The sequence below is a fragment of the Trachypithecus francoisi genome, unplaced genomic scaffold (assembly GCF_009764315.1).
Source record: "Trachypithecus francoisi isolate TF-2019V2 unplaced genomic scaffold, Tfra_2.0 Lachesis_group10, whole genome shotgun sequence".
In the NCBI taxonomy this organism is placed as follows: Eukaryota; Metazoa; Chordata; class Mammalia; order Primates; family Cercopithecidae; genus Trachypithecus; species Trachypithecus francoisi.
In genome coordinates, this window is record NW_022681455.1 from 97,605,137 (window position 1) to 97,620,389 (window position 15,253).

Sequence of the window (15,253 nt, forward strand, 5' to 3'; positions counted from 1 at the left end):
CTGGCTTTTTCCAAGTAACTATATGCAGACTCTGATGAAAGGAATGTGTCCTTGGTGCATACTTCGTGTCGTAGCCTGCACCTAATTAATTCCGGCTGTTTTTTTTAATACTGTGACTGTGTCCTATTTGTTATATACTCAGGGTAATAAACGAGTTTCAGACGTCCCTGCGTCAGCTCCTTCCTCAGCAGGGACCTGACAGGCTCACTGATCTGAGAAAGGAAATGGAAGATGAAAATCCACCCTGCAAGTCTGCTAAGTTGGTGTAGTCATCTCTGCATGGGGACATGCATTCCAGATGATAAGCTGTTAAATCGCTGCCAGTTAACAGTGATAACCTGTTAAACTGGCACAGAACCTGGCACATTGTACAAACTCAATAAATATTTGTGGATGAATAGAATGAATGTATAGGACCACACCAGTTTCTGGTTGGTTGCACTCAGGTGCAACCAATACCACATATCCCTACCCCACAACTGGACAGCAGTCCCAGTCACCCATCTGCTCCTCCTTGGGTCTCCCGGGTGTTTGGGTGGGCCACTGGGAGTCTGTGAAAGCCTCTCTGGCTTCAGGACCCCAAATGGGGCTGCTTCTGACCCTGTTGTTTCTTCCGCATCCCCCTCTCTAGGCTCAGGCCCAGTTTTATGAAACCAGTCAGAGGACCCCTCTCTGAAAGTTCAGCCCCCCTCCCAGGTCCCTCCTTTATTCCACATACATCTCCTTCTCTTTTAGCCACCTGACTCCCTCTTGGAGCTCCAGGTAGCCCCTTGGACATGGGCTTCCGTGTAATCAGTAACAGCTAACCCTCCTGTTAAGCACTGATTACAGCTCCATGTTCAGTGTTTTGCAGGCACTTTTTCTTTCTTGAGACAGGGTCTCACTCTGTCCCACCCAGGCTGGAGTGCCGTGGTGTGATCTCGGCTCACTGCAGCCTCAACCTTGTGGGCTCAAGCAGTGCTCCCACCTCAGCCTCCTGAGTAGCTGGAACACAGGCATACACCACCACGCCCAGCTAACTTTTGTAGACACGGAGTTTCACCATGTTGCCCAGGCTGCAAGCACTATCTTGGTGAACCCTTACGATAGCTCCTGACGGTGACCATTTCAGAGATGAGGAGACAAGCAGAGAAGCAAATCAAGTCTACTAGAGGCGGAGCCAGGCCTCATACCCAAGTCTGGCTGCCTCATGGCCCTCACTTGCTCCACTGCACTGAATGCCTTCCCTTGGCTCTGGATGGGGTTCTTCTGCTCAAGCTGCTAATGAATTAGTCACTCTGTGCCACTGACATTAGGAAGTCACTTGTACCCATCTACTCTTCTGCTCAGTAATTCTTACTGGGGCCTGCTAGGATTGGGCACCACAGCAGGTAGATTCCCATCTCTTAGTGCCTGGTGAGCTCCAACCAGAGTTTTTCTGGCAGGAGCGAGTAAGGGATACCTTCATCCTAAGCTTCTGGTGCCCCTGCCGATTCTGTGGACACCAAGAATCAGCTGAAGGATCTGTTAGGGACACTTCTCTCAAGAGGGCCACAGGATTGCACAGAGCCCTGATTTGCAGACTGTCCTTGGGAAAACCACAGTGCACTGGCCCCCAGGCTGGCAACATGGGTGGAATCCCACCCCTCCCTTACACCTTCCCATGGGAGCGGCTTACAAGCTTAGTGAAACTAGGGAGACTGCCATCCACTGGGCCATGTGAGACCCGGCCTTGCAGTGGGGGTCTGTCCCACATGCTCCCACTCTCAGGTCACTTCCTCAGGTGTGGTGGCTGCAGTCCCCACATCCAGGCTTCACATGGGGGCAGATCCAGCCATCTCTGCTCTCTGTCTGCCCCTTGTCAAGAGTTTATCTAAACTCTTGACAAGGCCAACCAAATCACTTTTTATTTTTTATTTTTGAGACAGAGTCTCACTCTGTCACCCAGGCTGGAGTGCAGTGGCACAATCTCAGCTCACTGCAGCCTCTGCCTCCTGGGTTCAAGTGATTCTCCTGCCTCAGCCTCCCAAGTAGTTGGGACTACAGGCGCATGCCACCTTGCCCGACTAGTTGTTGTATTTTTAGTAGAGATGTAGTTTCACCATGTTTGTCAGGCTGTTCTCGAACTCCTGACCTCAAGTGATCCGCCTGCCTCCCAAAGTGCTAGGATTACAGACATGAGCCACGGCGCCTGGCCCCAAATCACTTTTGTAAAATTCCAAGCTTTGGTGCCGCTACTTGGTTCCCGCACATGGATGGGAGGCTGAAAAGTGAACTTGAAAACTGAGCCAGAAAGACTCCTTTACCCTTGAATCCCCTCCACGGAGGCCTGGGCACTGGCATTTGTTTAGAAGTTTCACTGAAACCAAAGAAAGCCAGACTTAAAAGTTCAAATGAAAATTCTGGTTCTGTCACTTAGCTATGCAACCTCAGACAAGCCATTGAGCCCCTAGGAATTCTGATTTCCTGTAAAATATAGACAGGCTGCTTCACAGGACTTTTTTTCCCCCAGAATGAAAGACACTACAGTCCACAAAAATAATGCACAAATGCCCCCAAACACCCTGGCACATACAGAGCAAGCTCTCAGTATACACTGAATGAAAGAAACCAACACAAGCAATGATGTGCATGACTATTACTAAAACAGTAATGGAAGACCAGCTTGCACTATAAAGCATAGGTGAATGGCTGTCCCTCAGGGTTTTTCCGCCCCTCCCCTCTGCAAAGCTCTGATGCTGGGGCCATGTTACCACCACGAGGCTCCCTCTCTCTCCGAACTGCTGCTCCGGCAGGTAAGGGAGCAAAATGTCAGCCCTTGCCAGTGTCACTAAAGCACAAATGTGTGACTGGTTTCTGTGTTCAACCTGTAACTACAAAAGTGTTGCCAAGATCCTAGCCTCCCACTGAGCAGAACTTGCATTCCATCCTGTGACGCGTAAGTGGGCTGGGCATGCCAGAAAATCAAGAAAATACCCAAGTCCAAATAATCTGCACCACCATGGAGCTGTTTTTCTGGAAGGGCCGAAGATGACAGCTGAGCCATATACCCACGGCTAGGACAACTGCGCCAAGGAACTGGGTGTGCCTAAGCAATTAACATTTAGCCAAAAGGGAAGCATACAGCAAAAGCTGGTGGTTGGAGCTTTGATGACCAGATCTGACCCTTCGCCCATGCCAGTGTTCTAGCTGCAACTGAGGAATGCCAGTGGAATGGATAAACCTGCATAAATCACCACTAATGGAAGCTCTGGCTACACCACCCAAAAACAAGGGAGGGCTCTTGGTAACAGCACTGAGGGTGGTCACCAGTTACTTAAACACTGTGTGTCAGATACCGCACACCTAGCACCTAATCTAGGTTATCTCTAACTCCCTAGGAAGTTAATAGTGTTATTCCTATTTACCAAGGAGGAAAGTGAGGTCCAGAGAGGTCACACTAACCTTGCCCAGTGACACAGCTAGTCACAGCTGGCTCCTAACTCATAACCACTATGGTGGAACTAGGCCGAGTTCCCAGAGAGGAGCAGCAGAAACAGCGGGGAAGGGCTTAGGCAAATGAAGCTCCTTTCTTGGGTGGGAAGGAGGTAAGCCAGACGGGAAGAACTCAGGAGCTACAGTGAAAGAAATGAGAATACCTGGCACTAAGTCACCCGACTTAGGGGCTCCTGACGCCCAGTATAGAATGATCCTGAAAAAAGCTGAAGCCACTCCCCACCCCACCCCTCTGAATTTGGGGAGCCAGCTCTCAGTCTCTTGCATCCTTAGATTCAGGGAAGATATACACAAGTAGGTAGCCAGCCACCTTTTTGGGTCTAGTCACATCAGCTTCCCTGGTTTTTACGGATGGAAAAATAGATGCTTTGAATATCACATTCACTTTCTCCACCCAGTTAGGTGACACAAGCCAGATAATCCTCCCCAAATAGAAGTGGCAGTAGGATTCCTATTAGCTTTCTCCCTCACATGGTTGGAGAATTATAAGAATCCAACCACTCAGGACAAAGTAAGCGAGCTTGAAGAAACCCATGCCAAACTTCGTTTTTGTCCCGTAATTACCCAGTTATAAAATCCCAATTATTAAGGCAGGAGTACTACACTTTACAGTTTAAAGCAGTGTTTCCTTCCAGCCCTGTTTATTCTATTCTCCTTTGGGTTTGAACTTCAAGTCTACACTAGATACTTGCCCAGGCTGCTTCCTCTGTTGGTCAGATCAGATGCTGCTTTGTTAGCTGTGGTTTCTACAGAAGCTGTTTCAGTTCCAGAGCTCTGTGCTAATGGGTACAAGGGAATATGATGCAATGATCACCAGTGATTCTCAGTCTCTCCTGAGACACCAGAAGATAAGTCACAGTCTGGAGTCTCACTCAACTTTCTCAACACAATCTAGCTGAGAGACATGGGGAGAGTTGGAAGCACAATATTCAGTAGAGGAAAAACAAGATCTTGTTCTCTGACAGGTTTATTAGCTTTCATGTTAATGTATGTTTTTAAACCCTGCAACCTTTTGTCAAGTTCTTTCCACATCAAGAGGTCATGAGGTACAGTAATGTGGCTTGACTCAAGCCACATAAAGATGGTGACCTGAAGCCCTAGCCTGCCTCCTGTAACAATGTGAGGCTGTTTTGGGTACATGCTGTAATAACACGACTATCACAGGAACAATGAAGCAGAGAAGCAGAAGGTGCCTACACAGTTTTACCTAAACATCTTGTTTGTTAGGATGGAGCTGACGCGCCCATACTGGCAGTCAGGAACAATTAGCACAGAGTACTTCTGAAAAGGAGGAAGAATTCACAAAGCATCAGTTATGGGTGCAGGGAAGTCGCCATCTGCCAACGGGCACCGGAGTGTCACTGCACTGGAAGGGGAAACCGAGTGGGCTGGATGAGATCCAGGGGCCTCTCTGCCCACGTTCAAAGTCAGTAGCTGCTCTGCCTGCCGGCATCACAGTGTCAACACATTTTGTGTGTGTCTCACTCAGTCTCACACCCAAGACAGTAAAAACAATTGACGTAGGAACAAGGGGAATGGATTAAGAACGGTACACGCTTATTCTAAAGCAGGAGAGCCTACAGATTGTCATCAAAGCTCATATCTTATCTCTTTCCTAGAGGCCTCCAGACCGTCTCCCTCTCCCTCCTCCAGAATCCAAGGGATGAGCCCGTTTCCCTTTATGAGACAAGGTGGAGCAGCACCTCTAGTTTTTGGCTGCTCATGGCCTCAGAGTTGCTGTTTGGAAAGGAAAAAGAGCAGCAGGGGCAGCAAAGAAAAGTACTAGGGCAGCACCTTTAGGTTAGAAATAGATTCCACAGTGAAAAGCACAAGCATAATGTGCATTAAACAGAGAAGGGCCTCAGTAGAACAGTCACAGTATGCAAGTGTGTCCCACTCGTTTACAATATCAGGATTCCAGGAGCTGCCAGAAATAAGTCATCTCATTAACATACCTACCTGCAGTTCTGACGTCTGGCTATGAGTAAACAAGGCCTACGTTTGTTTCTCTAAAATTTAGAATCTTAAACTAAATCCTTTATTTCAAAAACAAACATAAAATAATTTCCCAGGCAGAGAAAAGGTTTGAGATGGAAGCTTTCTTGTTAGCAGTCCCTTCCTGCATAAATGGGGTTGGATAAAGAGGGGAGAGAGAATGGCCAAGGGTGTGGAAAGCTTTCACAATGCATGCCGAGTGTGAAGTGACACCCCCAGCAGGTGGGGTTTATCATCTTTACTTAGTCACACAACATCAAGGACTGGTTAGTTCCAGGGAAGGGCTCCATTTCATCACCTGGGTCAGTTCTCTTTCCCCGCATGCTCCACAATGCAGTAGAACCAAACAACACATTCACCTACAATAGAATGTTTAAATAACACCTGTCCAATAACTGCCCTTACTTCTTTGTGCTGTCGGGAAAAGAAAAAAACAGAAAGCAATAAAACCCAAACCCTTTGGCAAGCCAGCCGGTGCCTATTCTCCTAGGGCATTTTTAGTGGAACTTCAGCTGGGCCTTGCCCTCCTCCCAGTATCAGTGAGGAAAGTGGCAGTGGGACAGGTTTGCTCATGTGCACTGCAGTAGAAAGAGAAACCAAACACGATTCGGGCCACAGGTGGATTCTGGCACATTTTTAGATTGGATTGGTTAAAAATGTCATGTTGTGCACAGGATGCAGGCAAAGGAGTTTTTTTTTTGAGGGATGTAATGCCCGAAGGCAGCATGAACGGTCCGATCTACCCTTGGGGAGGAGCTCCCTGTGTAAGGACAGAGAAACTAGGGGGCCTCGAGGAAAGTGTTGGTTCGGAAGATGGAGGAGACAATCTTTCCAGTGGCATTGATGGTGCCTTCGCTGTCTGAGCTGGACTCGGAGTCGCTGCTCCCAGAGTAGGCGCCCAGGCCCGGGAGGATGCCGATACAGACTGCAGCAGAGGGGCAGTGGATGGAGGGGCCGCTCAGGGAAGTGTTTCCGAGAGACTTGCAGGATGAGGGCTCTGCAATAAAAGGTGAAAGACTGTCACTTTGTCACCCTTTTCCAAAGTTGGAACTGACTTACCATGTGCCAGGCACTGTACCACCGGCTTTTCCCACAGAGAAGCCTCAGAACAACACTCTGCAGCCAATACTATCATCACCCTTAGAGGTGGGGAACTGAAGGAGGAAGGGAGGCTCCAGGAGGTGAAAGGACTTCTGAAAGGGGCAGAGCTGAGACTTGAATCGAGGTCTTTTTAACTCCAGTGCCTGACTACACTCTCTTGTCCCCCATCAAATCTGAGCTGGAGAACAAGCTACTCTGGAGTGCAGCCTAGACTGCTTTGATTTCCCCGTGCTCACACAGCCGTGAGAATCTGAAGACAGATTAAGAGAGAAACTGTGAGCAATATTAACAATTCCATTAAGTTCTCAGCATATTACGCCATTCCTTATTTACTGACCAATAAGCCAGCTAGCACAGATACAATTTCAAGGCCAAACATCAGCTACAAAACAACATTCTTTTCTTTTTAAACATTTTAAAAAATCGGGTAGCCCCCTGGACTAGAATAGGCTTAGAAGGACTCACCAGAATAACGTTCTTTATTAAGAAGGGCCGCTTTTCCCAGATGGGAGAGAGGAGCAATTCAGAAACCAATTTAACACAACCTTTGCTTTCCAGTTGTATTCTTTTACAAATGATAAAACTGAAGCCTGTCAGGTAACATTTTAAGGCCATGCAGAATGTCACCTGGGAGCTGGGATTCTTTTTCTTACAGGAAACCCAAAGTTACTCTGCCACCTCAATGACAAAGATCTCAATCTAGACAATGCAGGACTTGGCTGGACATGGAGGCTTATGCCTATAATCCTGGCACTTTGGGAGGCTGAGATGGGAGGACCACTTGAAGTCAGGAGTTTACCAGCCTGGGCAACACAGTGAGGCCCTGTCTCTACGAAAAAATGTTTTGAAAAATTAGACGGCGCCAAGCGTGGTGGCTCATGCCTGTAACCCCAGCACTTTGGGAGGCCAAGGTGGGTGGATCACTTGAGGTCAGGAGTTCAAGGCCAGCCTGGCCAACATGGTGAAACCCCATGTCTACTAAAAGTACAAAAAATTAGCTGGGCGTGGTGATGTGTGCCTGTAATCCCAGTTACTAGGGAGACTGAGCGAGGAGAATAGCTTGAATCCAGGAGGCAGCGGTTGCAGTGAGTTGAGATCATGCCACTGCACTCCAGCCTGGGCAACAGAGCGAGACTCCGCCTCAAAAAAAAAAAAAAAAAAAAAAAAATTGTCGGGTGTAGCTGTGCATGCCTGTGGTCCCAGCTACTTGTGAGGTTAATGCGAGGATTGCTTGAGCCCAGGAGTTCAAGGTTACGGTGAGCTATGATGGTACCACTGTACTCCAGCCTGCGAACAGAGCAAGACCCTGTCTGGAAAAAAAAAAAAAAAAAAAAAAAAAAGAAAGAAGAAGAAGAAGAAGGAGAAAGAAAGAAAATGCAAGACTTGAAGACTAAAGAAAAAGTTAAGAACTCTACTCCAGCCCTTCCGTTCTTCCCTGAAATGTTTCCAGCCTTATTTAATCACTACAACCTGATGTATAGGCATTATCCCCATTTTACTGATGAGGAAAGTCAAATGACTTGGCAAGGCTGCAGGTTGCTTAGGGCAGAAAATGTGAAACTAAACATGAATCAAAAGAGAATATCCTAAAATGTTAACCTGAGCTCACTGCAGAGTTAAGGGTTGGAGTTCATACTTTGTTGCCATAGGCTGACAAGCATACTACCTTCTAGGGTTTTGCCTTAGATGTACTAATACCTCATTTGCCCAGACACCTCAAGTAAATGTGAAGGGAATACACAGTTCCAAGTAGAGGAAACCAGGAGTAAGCAAACAATACCACTGAGGAGTTAGAAGAGATATCAAATGGCCCGCACACAAAGTTCAGATCAATGCATTTGCTTGTTTGTGCAAGAAGCTCTAAGAAGGGAAAAGGAAGCTGCCAAAGATAAGCAATGTTAAAACATGGAGATGGAGAAAAGTAACATGAAAGCCAACAATGGCTACAGAGATAGAGCAAGGCAACAAAAAAGGCAGGAGCAAATACTTGCAATATCACAAAAGCAAATTTCCTTAAAATACTAAGAATTCTTTCAAATCTGTTAAAAAAAAAACCAACAGACAAATAGAAAAGTGAACAGAAAACATGAACAACTCACAGAAAAAGAAACAGGTGAATTTTAAACATAAGGGGATAAACAATATATTAGGAGGGAATGTGTTGGGAACAGCAAACTTCGTATGCTATTCAGGGTATGCTGTTCAGGGGGTACAGAGAAATTTGGCAATGTTCTTTGAACTTAAATGATGTTCATAAAAGAACATTCATTGCAGCACTGTTTATAGTAGCAAAAGAGTACAGACAACCAAAATGTCCATTAGATGACTAGTTAAGTAATGGACTACTATTCAACCATTAAGATGAATAAAGTAGCTGGGCATAATGGCTCATGTCTGTAATCTCAGCACTTCGGGAGGCCAAGGCAGAAGGATCACTTGAGCCCTCCAGGAGTTTTGAGAACAGCCTGGACAACACAGGGAAACTCTGTCTCTACAAAAAATTTTAAAAATTAGCCAGGTGTGGTGGTGCACACTTGTAGTCCCAGCTACTCAGGAGACTGAGGTAGGAGGATCACTTGAACTGGGGAAGTTGAGGCTGTAGTGAGCCATGATCACACCACAGAACTCCAAACTGGGTGACAGAGTGAGACCGAAGAAGAAGAAGAAGAAGGAGAAGGAGAAGGAAAAGGAGAGGAAGAAGAAGGAGAAGGATAAGGAGAGGAAAGATAAGAAGGAGAAGGGGAAGGAGAAGGAGAGGAAGAAGAAGAGGAAGAGGAAGAAGAAGAAGAAAGCATCTCTGTGTGTACTGTTATTGAATGATCCCCAAGATATTGTGCTAAATGAAAAAGGCAAGGAGCAGGACAGTGTGTGAAAGTTATAATGTGGGGCAAAGTGGTCATGCCCATGTATACGCATGTCAGTGTCTGAGAACAATAAAAACTGGTAGCAGTGGCTGCTCAGGGGAAATGAACTTAGTGGTTGGAAAACAGGGGAGACTTACTTTTTACTCCACATTCTTTTGTCCCTTTTGAATTTTTCCTTTTCTTTTCTTTTTTTTTTTTTTTGTTAGAACATAAGTCTCACTATGCTGCCCAGGTTAAACGCCTGGGCTTCAAGCGATCTTCCTGCCTCAGCCTCCCAGAGAGCTGGGATTACAGGCATGAGCCACCTAGCCTGGCCTAAATGTTTTATTATGTGCATATATTACCAATTCAGACAATTTTTCAAAATGCAGCTGTGCTTGGGTAGATAATTTTTTAAAAAAACAAATACAAAAAATTCAAAGAACATCCTGAGCACTTAAACTAGGGAGGAACAGTCCCGTTTATCTCTGTAACCCCAAGAGCATCCCAGTATTAAAGCTAAGAAGGCTGCAGAAGATAAGAGGGGTTGCTTGTTTGTATTCTCCACTAACTGTAAGCCCCTTGAAGGCAAGCACTCTTTTATCACCATTCCACCCCCAGGCCATATAGCACAGGGCCTGGCTCAGAGCAGGCTTGCATCCACAAGGGTCAGAAAGCAGAATGAAACAAACTGTGTCAGACAGTTTACAGTTTCATTGCAAATGGCTAATTTGGGGGGAAGGGGTATAAAAATGTGATGCTCTTTTAACATTTGGAACATAACATCAAACTTTACCATTCATGACTTAAACATACATTGTAGTACTTATGTATACCATATAGAATGATACTTTCAGCATTCTGTTAGAACAATTTGGTTGTTTAAAAAAAACAAACCGGCCAGGCAGGTGGCTCATGCCTGTAATCCCAACACTTTGGGAGGCTGGGGCAGGTGGATTACCTGAGGTCAGGGGTTCGAGACCAACCTGGCCAACATGGGGAAATCTTGTCTCTACTAAAAATACAAAAATTCACTGGGCGTGGTGGTACACGCCTGTAATCCCAGCTACTTGGGTGGCTGAGGCAGGAGAATCACTTGAGCCTGGGAGGTGAAGGTTGCAGTGAGCCAGGATTGCGCCACTGCACTCCAGCCTGGGTGACAGAGTAAGATTGTCTCAAAATAAAAAAAACAAACCAACAAACAAACGAAAAAAACCTTATAAGGGTATATAGATCAGTTACCTAGAAAATTAATTTATGTGAAATTGTTGAATGAGGTATTTCATTTTATCAAGTATAGACCCTCCTGCTTAATGATGGGAATATGACCTGAGAAATACATCATTAGACAATTTCATCATTGTCAAAATCAACATCATAGTTATACAACCTAGATGGTACAGCCTACTACACATGTAGGCCATATGGTATATAGCCTATTGCTCTTAGGCTACAAACCTGTACAGCATGTTACTGTATGAATACTGTAGGTAGCTGTAATACAATGGTTAGTATTTGTGTATCTAAAAGTAGCTAAGCATAGAAAAAGGCACAGTAAAAATACGATATTATGATCTTAAGGGACCACCATCGTATATGCACCCATCATTGACAAAAATGTCGTTATGTGGCACATGACCATATTTCAAGGGCAAATGGAATTTAAAGGTCTATTTTATATAGAAAAGAAGGATGAGAGTCAGAGTGCCTGTAGGGGTAGAGAACTGGCCTAATGGAAGGACGGAAGTTAGCTACAGAAATATAATCAAGGAATCTGGACCACTGTGGCATCAGAAGAGTTTAAGTAAAAAAACCAAATACCCCAATTATCTAGGAGGTTTCAAGAAAGAAAAGAGACTGCAAATCTGACAAATTTCATTCCAAAAGCAGTTAACTGTCCAAAGAGAACAAAATGGTGCCCTCTGATCTCACCCATTTGGTGAAGTTTCCTGCCAGCTTCTGCATTTGCAGGACCACATTGTCATACTAAATTAACACAGAAAATTACTAATAGAGAATGTTCTTAGTATTCAGACAGATGCGTGACTTGGGAGTAGATGGGGCCAACTTGTGCATTCACTGGCTCTGCTCAGTGCTTAAGTTCAGAGTCTTCACTGGGGAAAGCCTGAATCTCTATCAGAGTCATAGGGGCCCAAGGAGGAAATCCTCCCACTGCTAAGGACAGGGCTGAAGCAAGCTTCAGGGAGCATTCTTCTTGTGGCGCCTTAATTCCTAGCAAAGGAGGATACTTCCTGCCTAGGTTCTGTTGCCAGAATGCAGGAGTAGGAAGAAGGGATTTAGAATGACAAAAAGATGGCTCTAAAACACGATTGTCTGCCTGAGATAGTTCAAAGAAGCTACACAAGTTTTCCTTTCCATTGATTCATTTGTATAGTTCCTACCAGGAAATAAGTACCATATAGTGAGCAAATAGCTTACTTGTGGAAATACATTTAAGATTCCTATGCCAAGAGTGTTAAACCCCAGCTACTCAGGAGGCTCACGTGGGAGGATCGCCTGAGCCTGGGAGTTTGTGGCTGTAGTGTGCCATGATTGCATCTGTGTATAGTCACTGCACTACAGCCTAAGCAACAAAGTGAGATCCTATCTCTAAAATAAATTAATTAAAAGAAAAATATTCCTATGAAGTTTTATATGTGTGTGTGTGTGTATACGCATATACAGTTTAGATTTATCCTATTTAAGCAACTTTCCTACTTATTAAAAAGATGTCAGTGAAAAATTCCAAAATTGTTGAAGGTAGTATAGATTGGGATAACTTAACTGAAGGGCAATTTGGCAATATTTACCTAAATTACAAATGCATATCCTCTCTGACCTATCAAATCTACTTCAAAGTATTTAACTTGATAGATCTGTGCATGTGAAAAATTATGCACGTGCAGGATTATTACTGAAACACCAGAACAGGGGAAGAATGGAAACAATCTAAGTGTTCATCAATTAAAAAGTGGGGTAAATGATATACCCATACAATATACAATACTACACAGCCTTAAAAAGCAACGAGGAAGTGCTCTATGTCCAATTATGCAATGATTCCCAAGGTATAATAACTGCTGAATTAAGCAATGAACAGAGTAGTTTAGATTACAATACTACTAATAACGAAGGTATAAAAAAAATATAATGTATTCCTGCTGAAAAAACCAACCTGATCAAGCTTCCAGATCAAATTACCATTTTACAGAAAACACAAGGTAGCAGGAAACAGCATGGGGAGGCCATCAGTAAAATGTAGAGCCAGAGAAATTAGCGCTAAAGAACAAAGACCCGGCCGGGCGCGGTGGCTCAAGCCTGTAATCCCAGCACTTTGGGAGGCCGAGACGGGCGGATCACGAGGTCAGGAGATCGAGACCATCCTGGCTAACAGGGTGAAACCCCATCTCTACTAAAAATACAAAAAACTAGCCGGGCGAGGTGGCGGGCGCCTGTAGTCCCAGCTACTCCGGAGGCTGAGACAGGAGAATGGCGTAAACCCGGGAGGCGGAGCTTGCAGTGAGCTGAGATCCGGCCACTGCACTCCAGCCTGGGTGGCAGAGCAAGACTCCGTCTCAAAAAAAAAAAAAAAAAAAAAAGAACAAAGACCCAGTTTCTCCACAAATAAAATACAAAGAAAACAAAATATAAATTTAGAAAGGAAGAACTTACAGATTAAATTCAAATTAAAAGGTGTATTAGCCTGTCGCTAAGATGGAAATTAATCTACAGATTCCAGCAATTCCTGTATCAAAATCTTAGCTGCCTTTTCTGCAGAAACTGACAAGCTGATCCCAAAATTCATATGGAAATTCTACAGACTCCAAATAGCCAAAACAATCTTGAAAAAGAGGAGCCAAGTTGGAAGACTCACACTTCCCAATTTTAAAACTTACTCCAAAGCTATAGTGATCAAGACTGTGTGGTAATGGCATACAGATAGACATATATAGCTCAGTGGAAGAAGAAAGTCCAGAAATAAACCCACACATTTATGGTCAATTGATTTTTAAAAAATATAAACCACTGAGTTGTATCCTTTTAAAGGGTGAATTTTATGGTATGTGAATTATACTTCAATAGTTTTTTTTAAAAAAAAAACCATAGTAGCCAAATATAATGTCTGGTCCTTGTTAAGATCATAATTTTTTTTTTTTTTTCTTGAGACGGAGTCTCTCTTTGTTAACAGCCCAGGCTGGAGTGCAGTGGCGTGATCTCTGCTCACTGCAAGCTCCGCCTCCCGGGTTCACGCCATTTTCCTGCCTCAGCATCCCAAGTAGCTGGGACTACAGGCGTCCACCACCATGCCCGGCTAATTTTTTGTATTTTTAGTAGAGATGGGGTTTCACCATGTTAGCCAGGATGTCTTGATCTCCTGACCTCGTGATCTGCCCGCCTTGGCCTCCCAAAGTGCTGGGATTACAGGCGTGAGCCACCACGCCCGGCTAAGATCATAATTTAAAAAAAAAAATTTTTTTTGAGACAATTGGAGAAAATACTAACTTAATATTTGGTAATATTTAGTAATTATTGTGATTATTATTTTTTTTTTTGAGACGGAGTCTCGCTCTTGTTGCCCAGTTTGGAGAGTAACGGTGCAATCTCGGCTCGATGCAATGGCTCACCGCAACCTCTGCCTCCTGGGTTCAAGCGATTCTCCCGCCTCAGTCTCCCAAGTAGCTGGGATTACAGACATGCACCAGCAGCCCAACTAATTTTGTATTTTTAGTAGAGGCAGAGTTTCTCCATGTTGGTCAGGCTGGTTGCCAACTCCCGACCTCAGGTGATCTGCCCGCCTCAGTCTCCCAAAGTGCTGGGATTATAGGCATGAGCCACCACGCCTGGCCTGTGATTATTAATATAATAGTATTGTAATTGTTAAAACAAAGAAACAAAATAAGAATTTGTATTTGCTAGAGACACATATTAAGAATTATGAATGAAATGATAATGTCTGGAATTGTCACAAAATATTACAGTTGAGAGATATAAATGAAGTAAAATTGGCTATGTGTTAGAAACTGCTGACTGGGTGTGCTGGCTCACACCCGTAATTCCAGCACTTTGGGAGGCTGAGGTAGGTGGATCACTTGAGGCCAGGAGTTAGAGACCAGCCTGGCCAACATGGTGAAACCCCATTTCTACTAAAAATACAAAAATTAGCTGGGCATGGTGGCACATGCCTATAGTCCTAGCTACTTGGGTGGTTGAGGCATGAAAATTGCTTAAACCAGGAAGGCAGAGGCTGCAGTGAGCCAAGATAACCCCACTGCACTCTAGCCTAGGTGACAGCAAGACTGTCTCAAAAAAAAAAAAAAAAAAATTGTTGAAGCTCTTTCCTGTAGGATAGCTTACAAACGAACAAAAAAAATCACTGAAGCTTGGTAATGGGGGTTTACTATACTTATCCCAACTTCTGAATGTTGCTTAAATTATCCATAATAAAGCACTTAAAAAATACATATTTACAATTGCTTGCACATGCATAGAATAACTCTTGATGGATACATAAGAAATGTGGCTGGGCTTGGTGGCTCACTCCTGTAATCTCAACACTTTGGGAGGCCGAGGCAGGCAGATTACTTGAGCTCAGGAGTGCAAGACCAGCCTGGCTAACATGGTGAAATCCCATCTCTACTAAAAATACAAAAATTAGCCAGAGGTGGTGGCGCACGCCTATAATCCCAAATACTTGGGAGGTTGAGGCAGGAGAATTACTTGAGCCCAGGAGGTGGAGGTTGCAGTGAGCTGAGATTGGGCTACTGCACTCCAGCCTGGGCGACAGAATGAGACTCCATCTCAAAAAAAAAAAAAAGTATAATTCTGTTTCCCTCTAAAGA

General features: G+C 44.5%; 1 protein-coding gene across 16 annotated transcripts in view; it reads right to left on the reverse strand.

Annotated features, from left to right (window-relative positions):
- Window positions 1-4,425: 4,425 nt before the first annotated feature.
- PSME3IP1 (proteasome activator subunit 3 interacting protein 1) overlaps window positions 4,426-15,253 on the reverse strand; it is a 36,657-nt gene continuing 25,829 nt past the window's right edge. For 15 of the 16 annotated variants that reach the window (XM_033218516.1, XM_033218518.1, XM_033218505.1 and 12 more), the window contains one exon: window positions 4,426-6,466. In XM_033218516.1, the coding sequence (XP_033074407.1) occupies window positions 6,249-6,466 (218 nt within the window). In that variant the 3' untranslated portion in view covers window positions 4,426-6,248. The remainder of the gene's footprint in view (window positions 6,467-15,253) is intronic. The other variant, XM_033218515.1, reaches the window with a different exon arrangement.